Source organism: Amblyraja radiata, chromosome 9, assembly GCF_010909765.2.
Source record: "Amblyraja radiata isolate CabotCenter1 chromosome 9, sAmbRad1.1.pri, whole genome shotgun sequence".
NCBI classification, from domain to species: domain Eukaryota; kingdom Metazoa; phylum Chordata; class Chondrichthyes; order Rajiformes; family Rajidae; genus Amblyraja; species Amblyraja radiata.
In genome coordinates, this window is record NC_045964.1 from 6,077,046 (window position 1) to 6,095,343 (window position 18,298).

The following is an 18,298-nucleotide window of genomic DNA, read 5'->3' on the forward strand; positions in this document are numbered from 1 at the left end:
AGATTGATCCCTGGGATGGCGGGACTGTCATATGAGGAAAGATTGAAAAGATTAGGCTTGTATTCACTGGAGTTTAGAAGGATGAGGGGTGAATCTTATAGAAACTTTTAAAATTATAAAAGGACTGGACAGGCTAGATGCAGGAAAAATGTTCCCAATATTGGGCGAGTCCAGAACCAGCGGCCACCGTCTTAGAATAAAGGGGAGGCCATTTAAGACTGAGGTGAGAAAAACTTTTTCACCCAGAGAATTGTGAATTTGTGGAATTCCCTGCCACAGAGGGCAGCGGAGGCCAAGTCACTGGATGGATTTAAGAGAGAGTTAGACAGAGTTCTTGGGGCTGGTGGAATCAAGGGATATGGGGAGAAGGCAGGCACGGGTTATTGATTGGGGACGATCAGCCATGATCACAATGAATGGCGGTGCTGGCTCGAAGGGCCGAATGGCCTCCTCCTGCACCTATTTTCTATGTTTCGGGTAAACACGAGGCCTGATATTGGTCCCCTCCCTCCCCACCTCCCCCTGCTGCAACAGGTGGACCAAGTCAGAAAGTTACGCAGAGAAAATAGAACAAATGATCAAAAGCACAGATGCTGAAATCTAGAACAGAAACAGAAGGTGGTAGAAGCAAGTCAGGCAGCATGTATGGAAGATGAAAGCGTTAACGTTCCACAGCTAACGTTTAGATAAGTGTCAGAATTTCTGTGACCTTATCCACTGGTCATGTTCCCCTGGGCTCACTGCTGGCAACACAAAATATAAAGGAGTGTTGTCTGCCTCAAACTTCTTCTTCTTCTTCTTTCATGTGGCGTGCGCAGCCTAAAGTTGTTCTATTTGATCTTCCGTTTGTGCACGTCGAGTTGATTGCATTAGTCGAAACAGGGCAGACCACGTGAAGGTTGCAATCTTCCACCCCTGCCTCGAACTACCATGTCACCTCATTTGACCTTCGGAGAATATCAAAGATATTCTTTCCATTCTATTCATCTCCCCCCCCCCCGCATTCTCTCGCCAGTTGATTAATTTCCTAACCTCCGCTCAGTCCACCTTAACCTGCTTGATCTCCCGGTTGCTCAGCACTTCAACTCCCCCTCCAATTCCCACTCTGACCTCCATTGTTAGAGGGAGGCCCAGCGCAAATTGGAGGAACAGCACCTCATATTTCACTTGGGCAGCTTACACCCCAGCGGTATGAACATTGACTTCTCTAACTTCAAGTAGCCCTTGCTTTCCCTCTCTCTCCATCCCCTCCCCATCCGAGTCATTGTAATAGTTTCACTGTCGTCCTGCCGAGTTTCATTATCTGTATAACTCATTATCACTTAGCCAACAAAATGGACCGTTTCCTTCATCATCGTTACATTTTTGCATTTCTTTCATTCCTTTGTTCTATATCTCTCCACATCATCATCTATATCTCTTGATTCCCTTTCCATCGACTCTCAGTCTGAAGAAGGGAGGGTCTCGATCCGAAACGTCACCTATACCTTTTCTCCAGCCCGCTGAGTTACACCAGCATTTTGTGTCTATCTTCAGTTTAAACCAGCATCTGCTGTTCCTTCCTACACATGTATAATCTCTTGCCGGGCTCTGGTGGAGGGTGTTGGACCTGAAACGTTAAGGGCCTGTCCCACTTACGCGACCGTTACAGGCGACTGCCGGCACCTGAGTTAGGTTGCCGAAATGTTTAACATGTTGAAAATTCAACGGCGACCAAAAAGACGCAACGACTCTTTGGAGACCTCTCACGACCATAGGACTATGATCATGAGAGGTCACCTGCGACATGTCGCCAGGGGTCGCCTGTATGGTCGTGAGAGGTCTCCTATGGTCGTGAGATGTCTCCAAAGAGTCGTAGCGTCTTTCTGGTCGCCGCTGAATTTTCAACGTTGAAAATTTTGACGACCTATGACAAGTACCGGCAGTCACCTGTAAAGGTCGCGTATGTGGGACAGGCTCTTTAACTGTTTCTCTTTCCACAGTTGCTGCCTCACTTGCTGCAAATTATTTACTGAGAAAAATGCTGTTGATATGATTAGCATCAGGTGAATGGTTGAAGTGGCTGGATTGAGGAAGTGACTGCATTGAGCAACACTGGGAAATAAAGTGCTTGGGTTTATTTAGATATAACAAACGCTCTTGCTGTTAGCTCACTGTTGCGTGATTGATTTTACAGTCTTTCTCCTTGTGTTTAACTTTATGCAGGGAGACTCCGGAGATACTATCCTGTACGGGTCAGGGACTGAAAGGATCTTTCTGCAGTGCAACAGGTAACAGTGGCCATTGGTTTATGACCAAGTGTCCCTCGTTGAAGGAGAGGTGGTGAGGTGGGGGAGTGGGTGCTGCAGAGGTCTTTGTCCCAAACATTATGGAGGGCACTGTATACCTCCAATTCCCTGCATATCCACATGCCTCTCCAAAGTCACTTAAATACTACTATCGTATCTATTCCCGCCACTCACCACTAGATCTGAAGGCTTTAGATCTACCTTTGTATGAAAAAAAACTGGCCCCGCACATCCTCTTTAATCTTTGCCCTCTAGTATTAAAGTATTTAATTTTTCCATCCTGGGAAAAGGTTCTGCGCCTCTCATCATCTGTCAGTTAGAAACTTAGAAATATAGAAAATAGGTGCAGGAGTGGGCCATTTGGCCCTTTGAACCATTCAATATGATCATAGTTGATCACCTAAAATCAGTACCCTGTTCCTACCTTTTCCCCCATATCCCTTGCTTCCGTTAGCCGTAAGAGCTAAATCTAAAAGCCCTGTCCCACGGTACGAGTTCATTCCAAGAGTTCTCCCGAGTTTGCCCTGATTCGAACTCGGAGATTTACGGTAATGGCCGCTCGTCGGTACTCGGGGCTCTCGTGGACATTTTTCATCATGTTGAAAAATCTTCACGAGTCTTCCCGTGCTTACCTGCCGTTAGCGAGTCTTCCCGAGTACCTGCCGTTAGCGCTAAGAGACGTCCCCGAGCTCCGACGTACCCGCTACGTTCATTTTCCATGCTTACCACGAGTTTGATTTTTTTTCAACTAGGGAGAGCTCTTGGAATGAATTTGTACCGTGGGACAGGGCTTTCATTCTCTCTTGAATACATTCAGTGAATTGGCCTCCACTGCCTTCTGTGACAGAGAATTCCACAGATTCACAACTCTCTGGGTGATAGTGTTTTTCCTCATCTCAGTCCGAAATGGCCGATCCCTTATTCTTAAGTTCTCCCCGCAACCTCTGGTGTTTCCACGGACAGCAATCCCAATCTGTTTAATATCTCCCTGTCTCTCCTCCCCTTTTCCAGCTTTCTTCTCCCCCTCCACAATCAAGTCTGAAGAAGGTTCCCGGCCCGAAGCATCGCCTATGAACGGCCTGCGGAGATGCTGCCTGGCCTGCTGAGTTACTTTTGTATGAGAGCATACAATCGTTGCACCAAAATTAGTCGGCTTTGATCAGAGTAGACTCACAGAAGCAGAGGTTGAAAGGATGCAGAAGTGATTCAGCGGATGTTACCTGCACTGGCAGCCCTCAGCTTTAGGGAGAGGCTGGGACATTTTTCTTTGGAACGCAGGAGATGAAGGGTGGCCTTATTGAGGTGTACCAGATTGTAAAGACATGGATAAAGTCAAGGTAGAAGATTCTAAAACTAGTTTTAAAGGGAGGGAGGAGGGAGAGATTTTAAGAGGGGCCTCGGGCTACTATTTCCCTGAAGGTCGTTCTTATCTGAAATGAACTGGAACCTCCAGAAGCTAATACGATTATGACTTTTTTTAAATTTGGATGGATATATTGATAGGAAGAGTTTAGCAGGCTATGAGCCAAATGCAGGCAAGTGGGATGATCCCAGTATGCCAACTTGGTCGGTTGGAGAAAGTTGGGCCGAAGGACCTGTGTCCGTGCTCTGTAGCTCCAGACCCACCATGGTTCTTCCCCCAGCCCTGAGGGCACCATTAGCTGCTTCCCTCAGGAAGAAATAGTCCTGTCTTGTTTGACCAAGTGTGAAGGAGGGAACTGCAGATGCTGGTTTACACTGAAGAGAGACACAACATGCTGGAGTAACTCAGCTGGACAGGCAGCATCACTGGAGAGAAGGAATGGGTGACGTTTCGGGTCGAGACCCTTCAGACTTTTCTCTGTTGTTGCTGAGATTCACTGCGACAGAAATGAGTGCCACTTCCTGCCTTTAGATCTAGAAGGCAAAGTTAAGACAGTTGCACGGAATTTATGAATCTTTTTTTGAAAAGTAATTTTGCTTTCTTCCCACAGGATCGTATGAATCGTATGGGGGTTCAATTACCCCAAACCTTAATTTCATTCCACCCGACAAGTTATCTGCCAGCAACAAACAGCGGCATGCAGAGAAGGTGAGGGGTGGAGATCTTCATTCCAACTTCAGCTAGAGGCTGCTAACATCCTCCTTACCGAATAGCTTAGGAGACTCAAGTCAGACATAACAATTTGAAAATTGGTCAACAGTAAATTAGATGTGTAGGAAGGAACTGGTGCTGGTTTAAACCGAAGATAGACACAAATGCTGGAGTGACTCAGCGGGACAGGCAGCATCTCTGGAGAAAAGGAATAGGTGATGTTTTGGGTCGAGACCCTTTTTCAGACTGAGAGTCAGGGGAAAGATTGTTAAGGGTTTGGACACGCTAGAGGCAGGAAACATGTTCCCGATATTGGGGGAGTCCAGAACCAGGGGCCACAGTTTAAGAATAAGGAGTGAGCCATTTAGAACGGAGACGAGGAAACACTTTTTCTCACAGAGAGTGGTGAGTCTGTGGAATTCTCTGTCTCAGAGGGCGGTGGAGGCAGGTTCCCAAGCGGAATATGAGGTGCTGTTCCTCCAATTGGCGTTTGGCCTCACCCTGACAATGGAGGAGGCCCAGGACAGAAAGGTCAGCGTGGGAATGGGAATTAAAGTTTTTGGCAACCGGGAGATCAGGTAGGTCCAGGAAGACTGAGCAAAGGTGTTCAGCGAAACAAGGGCTAAAAAAAGTATTTTAAGCAGAGCTCACTGTGTGCCCAGTCCTAGTTAACTCAGTACATGCTGTTCCAAAGACGGTGACTTCTGATAACTTGCCCATTTACAATTTGTAAAGATCTAAAGATAAGATATTTGCATGTTAATAGGTTACTGTAGAACCATTAGCACCCGTGTTTGTTGAACCCTGAATCGTCAGCAAACATCTTCAGAAGATGGAATGAACATCATCGTATTTCTTCTGAGTCACCCTCATTCTGCATACCTGCATACGGCACGGTTGCGCAGCGGTAGAGTTGCTGCCTTACAGCACTTGCAGCGCCAGAGACCCGGGTTCCATCTTGACTACGGATGTGCTGTCTGTACAAAGTTTGTACGTTCTCCCTGTGACCACGTGGGTTTTCTCCGCGATCTTCAGTTTCTTCCCACACTCCAAAGACGTACCGTTTTGTAGTTTATTTGGCTTTGGTATCAATGTAAAGTTGTCCCTAGTGTTGCAGGATAGCTTAATGTGCGGGGATTGCTGGTCGGCACTGACCCTCGGCGGGCTGAAGGGAATTGTTTCTGCACTGTATCTCTAAACTAAACTAAACCTTCTTTCTTTTCCAGGTTCTAACAAGACTGAAAACCTTTGTCAGTAACTTGCAGCAGAAAAGCAGTGAAATTGAAGTTTTAATGGTAAGTTCCTCAGCATCAAGAGCGGAACTCGCTATCAAATCATGGAGGGGACGGGGGACACAATTTTTTGGCGGACACACACACGCACGCACGAACGCACACACACACACACCTTCGGAGGCTCAATCCAGCACTAAATGCAGCTAAACGCTGCCTGTGTCACCGGGTTAACTACAGCCTTGTCTCGACTGACGGGACACCAGCGCTGCTTCTCCGCGCTGGCCATATTTCCCGCAAGTCCAGGAAGGCTGTAGGCTCACCTGGTGGGACAGGCAGAGTTGAGCTGTTTCTCTGCGCTGGCCCGTCTGATTCCCGACCAAAGATCCTATAGCGGAGGGTCTTTGCTTCCGACCTCTCTGGCTACCCGTGGAGGGGGGGTGGGTACTCGGAGGGGACGGGACAGCGCCGGAGACCCGGCCGGGATCGATCCTGGCTGCGGATGAGGCGCAGGTCTGTGCAACATCTCCCTCCTCCAATCACCGCGCTCTATCCTCAGTCCCACCCCCCACCCCCCCCACTCCTCCCTCCTCCAATCATCGCGCTGAATCATGTCCCGCCCCCTTTGCCTGCTGACCGACGTCTCTCTCGTCCAATCGGCGCCCTCGATCATCAGTCCCACCCCCACTGTCTCGCGGAAAGCGGAGATTTCACCGGGTTTTAAAATCCGGATGACAAAAACTTGGGGGGGAGATGTCCCCCACCTCTCAAAACATGGAGGGGACGTGTCCCCTCTGGCCCCCCCAGGTTTTCCGCCCCTGCTCAGCATGCAGGGTGAAGAGTATGCACCCAGGGGCTGGGCTACTAGGGTGCTCGATCGGACCTGAGGCAGCCAGAGAGATATTGAAAAACATCATTACATTTCCATCTTTATTGCTTGTTGGAGAAAGATTTCCATTGAGACAAACTGAGCCAAATTAAAGAAGACTGGAGTTTTTGATTAGCGAATCTATTTCAATGTTTCTCTCATGAATGACATGTTTGGGTCGCGCAGAGAAATTTGGCATTTCTAAACACAAATACAAGTACTTGTTTGCTGGGGAGATGCCAGGGCTTGTTGGAGAACAAGGAGATTTGGGATTACATGCAGGGTAATCGGGGTATTGAGGTAATTTGGGTCAGGTCTGGTATTGAGATAATAGCCCTATACCACTGTACAAGTTCATTCCAAGAGTTCTCCCGAGTTTGTCCTGATTCGAACTCGGAGATTTACGGTAATGGCCACTCGTCGGTATTCGGGGCTCTCGTGGACATTTTTCAATATGTTGAAAAATTTTCACGAGTCTTCCCGTGCTTACCTGCTGTTAGCGAGTCTTCCCGAGTACCTGCCGTTAGCGCTAAGAGACGTCCCCGAGCTCCGACGTACCCACTACGTTCATTCTCCGTGCTTACCACGAGTTTGATTTTTTTAAACTCTGGAGAGCTCTTGGAATGAACTCGTACCGTGGGACAGGGCTATAATTTGGGTCAGGCAGCATTTGAAGTAATGTGTGCAATTTTGGTTGCTGCATTTTGTCACCCTGGACGTTGTGCCTATACTCACCTCTGTCCTTCAGGAATTAAAGCTGTACAGCTGGAATCTCGTCCCCATTACTCACGGACCTACACCTCCTGGCCCATTATGCTTTAATTCCATATATTCTCGTCCTCCAATTTAATTCCTGTTTAGCCACAACTTCTCGAGCTGCTGCCCCACATGTTATTGTACCTTCAGTTCCCCATGCTACCAGAGGGTGAGAGGTTTCCCCGACTACAGGAGGTGTCCTGAACCTTCTCTGTGTTCCCATGACTTCAGGATGATGAAATATGAAAGGGCAGACACTTTCTGCGTCTTCTACTGCTCGGCTAGATGGACTGTGAGACGTGGAGGAAGAAACTGCAGGTGCTTCTTTAAACCCAAGATGAGATGTAACTCAGCGGGACAGACAGCATCACTGGAGAAAAGGAATAGGTGCCGTTTTGGGTCGAGACCCTTCTACAGTCTGCAGAAGGTCACCTATTCCTTTTCTCCAGGGATGCTGTCTGTCCCGCTGAGTTACGCCAGCTTTTTGTCTCCATCTTCTGTTTAAAGAAGCATCTGCAGTTCCTTCCTCCACATCTCAGAGCCACAGAGTTACTCCAGCTTTTGGTGTCTATCGTAGTAGGACTGAGTCGTGTTGTAACCCAAACTCGATAAACGACTAGGATTTCATCGCAGTCTGATCTTGCTCTGCCCCCATTTGGCCACCTCACCAGTGGTTCCAATCTATTTGAAGGGTTGCAAGACCCCTCGGCGTGGAGGAGCCCACGCGGGCAGGGGGCAAGACATATCCCCGTTACCAACTCAGCCTTCCCATATCAAAAAGAAAACCTGTTGAATATAATCACCTGTCTGTGAAATGAGCAAGCTTCACCCTTCCCTGAACCAGTGGGTATTCTTTAGTCAGAGATAGATAGATTCTTGATTAGTACGGGTGTCAGGGGTTATGGGGAGAAGGCAGGAGAATGGGGTTAGGAAGGAGAGATAGATCAGCCATGATTGAATGGCAGAGTAGACTTGATGGGCCGAATGGCCTAATTCTACTCCTATTCCCTATGACCAGCCATACCCATGACAAGCTTCTCTGCTGCAAAAGTACACGGGTGTGGAGTTTTCCAGCCACCAGGGACCATCTTGTGGGTATCTGTGCATTTCCTGCTCTAAGTTCCCTTGCCAAGGCTCTCTGTATTACACTGCATCGCTCTCAGCTTAAGGCTGGCCTGGGTCTCCAGTATCTGATGCCATGTAGGAGTCAGTGTCACTGGTTGGTCTCAGCAGAGAGGGGTTGTGTGAAACATTTAGTCAGGGAGGGGGATGAGAGCTTCCCGTCAACTAAGCGTATTATGTAATTTGCAGGTGGATGTGTCGAAGGAAATGGTGAGGAACTTCTTAATGCTGAAGGTAAGATCTCAATCTAAAACTCTCTGCTAACAAAAATTTGCTGACAAGATTGTTAAGGGTTTGGACACGCTAGAGGCAGGAAACATGTTCCCGATGTTAGGGGAGTCCAGAACTAGGGGCCACTGTTTAAGAATAAGGAGAAAACGATTTAGAACGGAGACGAGGAAACACTTTTGCTCACAGAGAGTGGTGAGTCTGTGCCTCAGAGGTGGAGGCGGGTTCTCTGGATGCTTTCAAGAGAGAGCTAGATAGGGCTCTTAAAAATAGTGGAGTCACAGGATATGGGGAGAAGGCAGGAACGGGGTACTGATTGGGGATGATCAGCCCTGATCACATTGAATGGCAGTGCTGGCTTGAAGGGCCGAATGGCCTACTCCTGCAATATTGTCTATTGAAAATCAAAAATTACAGAAGCTATAAATCTGAGATAAAAACAGAAGCTGCTGAAAACACTCAGGTCAAGCAACATGTGAACTCCCCTTACCAAGTGCCTTTGCCCTGAAATGTCAACTCTGCTTCTCTTCCCCTCGATGCTGCCTGACCTGCTGGGTGTTTCCAAAGATTTCATTTTGTATCACTCTCTGTAAATAACTGCTTTGTAAGTGATGTAGTGGGGAAGCATCATGCGACCCTGTGTTTAGAATAGCGGTCGCCTTTCCTGGTTTTCTCCCAGAACACCTGCCTGAGTGGGTGAGCAAGGACTGATCTGTGGAGGTGAGCAACTGGGCTAGTCCCAGTCCTTAGCATTAACTGTGAGGGTCCCCTACTCTGTGACTGGCCTCACCACTCTCCAGATAGTTAGGCATCAACATCCAAACTGACTCGGGTATCTCCACACATTGAGCCTTCTGAATGTTGTAGTCGGCAGGGCAGTACTCTGCATATTGCCAACTTGGACAATATTACATTTACCAAGCCAATTAAGCTACAAACCTGCACGTCTTTGGAGTGTGGGAGGAAACCGAAGTTCTCAGAGAAAACCCACGCAGATCACGGGGAGAACGTACAAACTCCATACAGACAGCACCCGTAGTCGGGATCGAACTCTGGTCTCCGGCGCTGCATTTTGCTGTAAGGCAGCGTCTCTACCGCTGTGCCACCGCGATTGCCCAATTGACAAATGGAATTCTCCTATTCATTTTTAAGGGTGAAACCACCATTCAGGCGCAGCGGTAGAGTTGCTGCCTTACGGCGCCAGAGACCCGGGTTTGATCCTGGCACGGGTGCTGTCTGTACGGAGTTTGTACGTTCTCCCCGTGACCCGCGTGGGTTTTCTCCGAGATCTTAGGTTTCCTCCCACACTCCAAAAACTTACAGGTTTGTATGTGAATTGGCTTGGTGTATGTGTAAATTGTCCCTAGTGTATGTGGGATAGTATTAGTGTGCGGGGATCGCTGGTCGGTGCGGACTCGGTGGGCCGAAGAGTCTGTTTCCGCGCTGTATCTCTGAACTAAACTATAACTTCCAGCAGGTGATGGTTATATTCCGATAAGAGACATGCCTGCATCAAGCTTGTACCCGACTGTAAACTGTTGCACTTGTCTGATGAATGGCTTCGGCCTCATAGCGACCTTGCGATGAAGTGAATGCATGACTGGCTGTTCTGTCCTCTCGTGCACCCTCCTCATCCTCTGCTCTTTCTTTCTCAGTGCGATGGGGATGAGGAGATGTTTAACGACAGTGTCCAAGAGCTGTTCTCACTCCCAACCAAGCCACGCAGCCTCAAGTCCATTTGCGATCAAATCCATCACTTCAAGTTGGTCAAGAGGTGAGATAGAAGGACAGCTGAGTCCCCAGAACACTGAGGAGACTCCTTGTGGGGTTGCTGTAGAGGGTGCGGGGAATAGAGTAGAGGATGGGGTAGTGTTTAGGGTAGACAAGAGTGCTGGAGAAACTCAGCGGGTGAGGCAGCATCTATGGAGCGAAGGAAATAGGCGACGTTTCGTCCCGAAACGTCGCCTATTTCCTTCGCTCCATAGATGCTGCCTCACCCGCTGAGTTTCTCCAGCACTTTTGTCGACCTTCGATTTTCCAGCATCTGCAGTTCCTTCTTGAACGTAATGTTTGGGATGATGTTTCAGGCCAGTCCCTCAATGTTCACACTCTTTCCACCAACTCTTGCCATCATTTATGGAACATTTGCAACACAGCAACTATTTGTTTCCTGCTCACAAAATTATTTCCAAATTGACATCGGCCAATGCTAAACCCTGAAGGTAGACACAAAATGCTGGAGTAACTTCAGACTGAAGAACGGCCTTGACCCGAGACGTCACCCATTCCTTCTCTCCAGAGACGCTGCCTGTCCCGCTGAGTTACTCCGGCATTTTGCGTCTATCTTCCATGTCAACCAGCACTTGCAGTTCCTTCCCACACAATTCTAACCCTGCTTGACCTCAACACACATGGCATTGGAGAGAGTGGTATAAACCCTAATGCCCCTGTCCCACTTAGGAAACCTGATCGGAAACCTGATCGGAAACCTCTTGAGACTTTGCGCCCCACCCAAGGTTTCCGTGCGGTTCCCGGAGGTTGCAGGTGGTTGCCGGAGGTTGCAGGTAGTGGAAGCAGGTAGGAAGACTGACAAAAACCTCCGGGAACCGCAAGGAAACCTTGGGTGGGGCGCAAAGGCTCCAGAGGTTTCCGATCAGGTTTCCTAAGTGGGACAGGGGCATTATCTGTCATCTACTTCATGTTATGAGCTGTCCGTGGACATGTGGAGCAGGGATTAATGTTGATGGATTTAACTATCGGAGGCCTAGACTTTGCTTCGGGAGTGAGTAGCTCTAAATGATTGCCCTTTTGTCTCCACAGAGTGTCCATGCTGGTTCTGTACAGTTACAAGGATGACTACTACCAAGTTATGTTCTAGTCAGGCTCCTGCTTCCAAGGTTGTACAGGAGCACTTGCAGTGAGCAGATGGAACGGATTCTTTTGATGCATTAGGAGTTTCACAAGCACGTTGTGTGGGAGAGCTGGAACGTAGCTTCACAACACTGGGAATATTTGAATCAAATGTATCAGTCCAGCGTGTTGTAGATACACACAGCCCTCATAACCAGTGCTGCACGATCATTGCCATCCCTGCAAATTGTTCTCAGCAATCGTACCTTCATTGTGGCTGCTTTCCCCACACAGGTCTTGTGCTCCAGTTTTATGGAGGCTATCAAGGATTCCACCCTGTACTCTGCTCAGCTTGCAATGGTTGAACAGTGAGGGGGACAGCTCCAGCAGGAGCCACCCAGCCTGAATAGGAAGTAGCTGCTAGTTCTTCCACAACATGAAAGTCAGCATTGGGCTGAACTCATTGTACCAGAACTCATCCCCATTCTCTGAGACATGCCCCAGATACCCAGGCAGTGATGTTCATTGCCACACTGATGCTCGAATCTTGATTATTTCTTCCTTCTATCAACCATTGTGTCCTGAGCCATTTGGGCCTGTCAAGCAGAACAAAATGACAGCAGCACGACTTGGAACAGAGTGCCTTTTAAAACCACCCGTCCACCTTATGATGGGCCATATCCATCCATGGGTTCTTGTTTGCTGTTTTATTAAATATTGACCAAACATAGCAACGTGATCAGCCTGTGCACCGCTCATGAATATATAGAACAAAAAGCTGGAGTAACTCAGCGGGACAGGCAGCATCTCAGGAGAGAAGGAATGGGTAACGTTTCGGCTCGAGACCCTTCCTCAGACTGAGCTGATTTAGGAATCATTTGCTTTTCAAAGGAGAGTCTTTGGATCACCAACAAATCATGGTAGCACCCGATTGCACCTAACTAGGCACCCCAAGCTGTGGCCGATCGCCAGAGCTACTGAGAGGCAGGACAGTTTTGACGGGTTTCAAAGCTGCTGTTGCGAGACTCAGCTGCATTGACATGGTGGTAGTAACACCTTTGGATTGTTACTGTCCCTCTACGAGGCCACGTACTTCTAGTACAGAGAGAGGCTTTGCATCATTGCCAGCAGCCCACTACGGTCTGAGCTTAGTTTGTAGAATTATGGGATTTTGCAGAAGTACCGAGGGAAGTATAACACAAGCTGGCAGCTGCTGGATATGTTGTTGCTGTGGATTGATTGAGGATAATCAAAGGTGAAGAATATTTTTGAAAGGCCTTGTACATTATAGTGACAGATACAAAATGCTGTAGTAACTCAGCGGGACAGGCAGCATCGCTGGAGAAAAGGAGACATTTCGGGTCGAGAGTCAGGGGAAAGGGAAACGAGATATATAGACGGTGATGTAGAGAGATATAGAACAAATGAATGAAGGATATGCAAAAAAAGTAACGATGATGAAGGAAACAGGCCATTGTTAGCTGTGGTCCAGGTGGTACAGAGGGGATACAAAAGTTACTTGAAGTTAGAGAAATCAATACTCATATCGTTGGGTTGAAAGCTGCCCAAGCGAAATATGAGATGCTGTACATTATCATGTTTACTTCAGCTTTTCATACTGCGTTAGTGTTACTGTCACAACACTCAGAGGAACAAGCAAATACCTACCCTGACATTCTGACGTGCCCCTCTGGTGACACTGCTTATTGCTGCCATTTTGCCTCGGGGTCCTGTGGTAAGAGCAGTCTCCAGGTAATCAATTGTTTACACGTGAAATTGTGAAATTCAGTGATGAATGTAAAATGGCTTTTTGCTATAGACTTGATGATCAATAAATTGTTTTTCTGCATGTGTGTGTGTGTGTGTGATATTTAATCTCTGCATTCCAAGATTTCCCCAATTTCCTGGCTCTGTTCCATGTACCTAAAGTAGCGCCAGTGACCCGGGGATCAATCCTAAATCCGGGTGCTGCCTGCACAGAGTTTGTACATTCTCCCCGTGACTATGTGAGTTTTCCCTCGTCCCACACTCCAAGGAAACATACAGGTTTGTAGGTCAATTAGCTTCCGCAAAATTGTAAATTGTCTCTAGTGTATAGGATAGAACTAGTGTACAGGGTGATCGCTGGTTGGTGGAGACAGGGGGCCAAAGGGCCTGTTTCCATGCTGTATCTCTAAAGTAAATGTAACGTTTCATTGGCTATATTTAAGAGGGAGTTAGATGTGGCCCTTGTGGCTAAAGGGATCAGGGGGTATGGAGAGAAGTCAGGTACAGGATACTGAGTTGGATGATCAGCCATGATCATATTGGATGGCGGTGCAGGCTCGAAGGGCCGAATGGCCTACTCCTGCACCTAGTTTCTATGTTTCTATGTATTTATGTACTTAGTTGTCTGTGGAATTCTCTGCCTCAGAGGCCGTGTTCTATGGATGCTTTCAAGAGAGAGCTAGATAGGGCTCTTAAAAATAGCAGAGTCAGGGGATATGGGGAGAAGGCAGGAACGGGGTACTGATTGGAGATGATCAGCCATGATCACATTGAATGGCGGTGCTGGCTCGAAGGGCCAAATGGCCTACTCCTGGACTTATTATCTATTGACTCCAGGGATAATATATTCAGGATATACATTCCCATTAAATCATTAAAACCAGCCTACATTGATAGTACACAACAGTTTTATTGCTTTTTGGCAGGTTATAAAATCCTTATTAAAAATCTAAAGGCAACATTCTTAACCAAATTCATCTGTGTGGACATCTGCTCCCGGGGGGGCTACCACGACAGCAGCCCAATCTATAACGGCAGTTATCACACTCAGCTTGTACACGACCCATGTCAGTTAAAGAAACAAATCTGCTAGTTATATCCAAATCACTCCATTAAAGCAGAAGTTAGCACTCAACTGTACTGACTTCCATTAATAACATTTACAGTTCATTGTACAGTACAGCAAAACTTTGTTGGATCTGCCGGCATTTATAACCAACACCTCTTTGCAGCTGACGGCTTGACTTGAAGGAGTATTTCAAAGTGGGCAAAGATAACAAAGCCAAAAAGAAAACCTTCCCACTGTAGATTTGTAGATGGCAAATGTTGGCTGTGAATGGGGCATGTGTGGATAGCTACAGTTATCTTTATTGTTTGTACAAGATATAACAACACTGCTTGTCACGTATACTTGAGCTGTAATGAAATAGAGTTCAAGAACTGTGGAGCAAGGAGTCCATTTCAGGCACTTGCTGCATTGTTGGGGAGGTGACTTCCCAATTAGGATTGATCAAATTGCGAATTGATCGAAAGGGTGAATCAGAATACTGGAGAAGGACTCTGCAAGGAGGAGCAAGGCTTGAGAGCAGTGCCCTGTAACCCAGTGCACAAAGACAGACCTCTGATTCACCTTGAAGGCACACACAAATGGAGAGTAGCGATTCATTGCTCAGTACCAACTTCAGTATTCAGTCGGCCAGGATTAGTACCTCTTCGCCAATGCTTCCTTGAAGACCATCAGAATCAGGTTCTTATTGTTCATCACATTGTAGCCACACAGATCAATCAGCCGGTCAAAATCAGTAGCAGTGTATGTAAAGTTCAGAGTATTGTATGGAGAATTCTCAGCCTCCAGGACAAAACTGCCATAATCTTTCTCCTCATTCGACAGCCGTTCTGTCCCTGAAAGAGAGGCAGACAGATGACTGACTGTATGGACCGCGTTCCTCACTTTCAATGTCTTTGTGACACACAGCGCAATTTACAGACGGGAAAACCAAGATTACACAAGAGAATTGTAGGCGCTACCATTATGAGGAAGATTTCAGAACGTAAAACATGATTGATGAATGAGTACCAAGTGCTAGGATTAGAACGAGTGAAGATGACCAAAGGTGGATGAGAATTGGTGAGGGAGAGTGAGATGGGAGTACTGGAAGGAGGCAAGGACAGGAGATGTTTAAGAAGCAACTGCAGATGCTGGAAAATCGAAGGTAGACAACAGTGCTGGAGAAACTCAGCGGGTGCAGCAGCATCTATGGAGCGAAGGAAATAGGCAACGTTTCGGGCCGAAACCCTTCTTCAGACTGATGTAGGGTGGGGTGAAGAAAGGAAAAAGGAAGAGGAGGAGTCCGAGGGCTGAGGGAGAGCTGAGAGGGGGAGGAGACAGCAAGGGCTACCGGAAATTGGAGAATTCAATGTTTATGCCGCCAGGATGCAGACTGCCCAAGCGGAATATGAGATGCTGCTCCTCCAATTTCCGGTGGTGCTCACTCTGGCCATGGAGGAGGCCCAGGACAGAGAGGTCGGATTCGGAATGGGAGGGGGAGTTGAAGTGCTGAGCCACCGGTTGGTTAATGCAGACCGAGCGGAGGTGTTGGGCGAAACGATCGCCAAGCCTACGCTTGGTCTCACCGATGTAGATCAGCTGACATCTAGAGCAGCGGATGCAATAGATGAGGGTGGAGGAGATGTTCGGTTCTGAGGACAAGATACTTCTGCCAAACTTACATCCAACAGCAATTGAAAATGAGCAAGCTTGAAGAAGACAAATCTGAGACATTCAAATGGATGACCTCAAGCTCCATCACTATGTTGATATTTGTTACTCATTTACCCTCTCTTGTTCTCCACTGGGAAACATCTTACCTGGGGATACGTAGTTTCGGAATGTGGCATTTGTGAGAGGGAAGTGAATCACAATTGGAACTTTGGGATTGTTTTCATCCTTGAAGATGTAGCATTCCTGCAGGCTTCTTTCAAGTAAGTCTGTAACATCAATCTTTGGGAAAGGGATATTGTTTTCCATGCAGTATTGCTCAGTCTTCTTCAAAACCTGGGTGGGAGAGTAAGGGAAAAGCAAGAAGTTGAAACTGAATGGTGTTTAAGAGACACGTGGAAGCACAGGGAATAGAGGGATATGGATCATGTACCACCAGATTAGTTTAGTTTAGAGATACACTGCGGAAACAGGCCCTTCGACCCACCGAGTCCGCTCCGACCAGCGATCCCCGCACATTAACACTATCCTTCACACACTAGGGACAATTTTATATTTACACCAAGCCAATTAACTTACAAACCTGTACGCCTTTTGAGTGTGGGAGGAAACCAAAGATCTCGGAGAAAGCCCACGCAGGTCACAGGGAGAATGTACAAACTCCGTACAGACAAGAACCCTTAGTCAGGATCAAATCTGGGTCTCTGGCGCTGAAAGGCAGCAGCACCACCACTACGCCACCAGATGAGATCAGATTAACTAGGCATCATGTTCAGCACCAGCATTGTGGGCCGAAGGGCCTGTTCCGATGTCCTGTTCTAACACCTGGGGTATTGAACCCGAGTATTCGATAAACTGTCCAGTGTATGTCCACACTGAATATATATTTTTCCAGTGGACTGAATTTCTCCACCGACATTACAACAAAAAACAGGAATGTGGTATGGGTACATTCTCTATCTCAGAAGTTCTTCACAATCTGACCCTTGCTCCCAACAAAGACATTAACCATATAGAGTGTTTAAGAAGGAACTGCAGATGCTGGAAATCGAAGGTACACAAAAAAGCTGGAGAAACTCAGCGGGTGCAGCAGCATCTATGGAGCGAAGGAAATAGGTGACGTTTCGGGCCGAAACCCTTCTTCAGACTAATCGGGGGTGGGGGGGGGGCGGGGACAAGAAAGGAAAAAGGAGAAGGAGCCTGAAGGCTGGGGGATGGGAGGAGACAGCAGGGGGACTGAGGAAGGGGAGGAGATAGCAAGGACTAACAAAATTGGGAGAATTCGATGTTCATGCCCCCAGGATGCAGACTCCCCAAGCGGAATATGAGGTGCTGTTCCTCCATTTACCTCCCCCCTCGACTCCGTTCAAGGACCCAAGCAGTCGTTCCAGGTACGACAGAGGTTTACCTGCATCTCCTCCAACCTCATCTATTGCATCCGCTGCTCTAGATGTCAGCAGATCTATATCGGTGAGACCAAGCGGAGGTTGGGCGATCGTTTCGCCGAACACCTCCGCTCGGTCCGCAATAACCAAGCTGACCTCCCGGTGGCTCAGCACTTCAACTCCCCCTCCCACTCCGTCTCCGACCTCTCTGTCCTGGGTCTCCTCCATGGCCACAGCGAGCAGCACCGGAAATTGGAGGAACAGCACCTCATATTCCGCTTGGGGAGTCTGCATCCTGGGGGCATGAACATCGAATTCTCCCAATTTTGTTAGTCCTTGCTGTCTCCTCCCCTTCCTCAGTCCCCCTGCTGTCTCCTCCCATCCCCCAGCCTTCGGGCTCCTCCTCCTTTTTCCTTTCTTGTCCCCGCCCCCCCCCACCCCCGATCAGTCTGAAGAAGGGTTTCGGCCCGAAACGTTGCCTATTTCCTTCGCTCCATAGATGCTGCTGCACCCGCTGAGTTTCTCCAGCTTTTTTGTGTAACCATATTGAGTGTTGGTTGCCCACTCAGTACCTATTCGAAGATGGGTTTGTAGTTAGATTTAATTGTCCACCACTGAATTTGGCTTAATGGTTGCACTGAGATACAACCACAAGCATTTTAAGTTCACAATATGAAATAATCTCTTACAGAATTTGGACTCCGACACTGTTTAATGGGACAAATACGCATGAATGTGGTGGTTTCGGAGTAGCTGACGCAGAAAGTGAATGAATTGTATAATAATAATAATAATAATGGATGGGATTTATATAGCGCCTTTCTAATACTCAAGGCGCTTTACATCGCATTATTCATTCACTCCTCAGTCACACTCGGTGGTGGTAAGCTACTTCTGTAGCCACAGCTGCCCTGGGGCAGACTGACGGAAGCGTGGCTGCCATTCTGCGCCTACGGCCCCTCCGACCACCACCAATCACTCACACACATTCACACACATTCACACACAG

At 47.7% G+C, this 18,298-nt stretch overlaps 2 protein-coding genes across 4 annotated transcripts in view; one reads left to right on the forward strand and one right to left on the reverse strand.

The window, feature by feature from the left end:
• The window catches only part of eif2ak4 (eukaryotic translation initiation factor 2 alpha kinase 4), a 125,492-nt gene extending 113,315 nt beyond the window's left edge, over positions 1-12,177 (forward strand). For 2 of the 3 annotated variants that reach the window (XM_033026581.1, XM_033026583.1), the window contains 6 exons: positions 2,203-2,270; positions 4,262-4,359; positions 5,589-5,657; positions 8,530-8,574; positions 10,224-10,342; positions 11,389-12,177. In XM_033026581.1, coding sequence (XP_032882472.1) covers positions 2,203-2,270; positions 4,262-4,359; positions 5,589-5,657; positions 8,530-8,574; positions 10,224-10,342; positions 11,389-11,446 — 457 coding nt within the window. In that variant the 3' untranslated portion in view covers positions 11,447-12,177. The remainder of the gene's footprint in view (positions 1-2,202; positions 2,271-4,261; positions 4,360-5,588; positions 5,658-8,529; positions 8,575-10,223; positions 10,343-11,388) is intronic. The other variant, XM_033026582.1, reaches the window with a different exon arrangement.
• Positions 12,178-14,075: 1,898 nt separating this feature from the next.
• LOC116977288 (cytosolic phospholipase A2 zeta-like) overlaps positions 14,076-18,298 on the reverse strand; it is a 69,441-nt gene continuing 65,218 nt past the window's right edge. Inside the window, exons 19-20 of the mRNA XM_033027784.1 lie at positions 16,054-16,240; positions 14,076-15,087 (exon numbers count right to left, since the gene is read on the reverse strand). Of these exons, the coding sequence (XP_032883675.1) occupies positions 14,888-15,087; positions 16,054-16,240 (387 nt within the window). The 3' untranslated portion in view covers positions 14,076-14,887. The remainder of the gene's footprint in view (positions 15,088-16,053; positions 16,241-18,298) is intronic.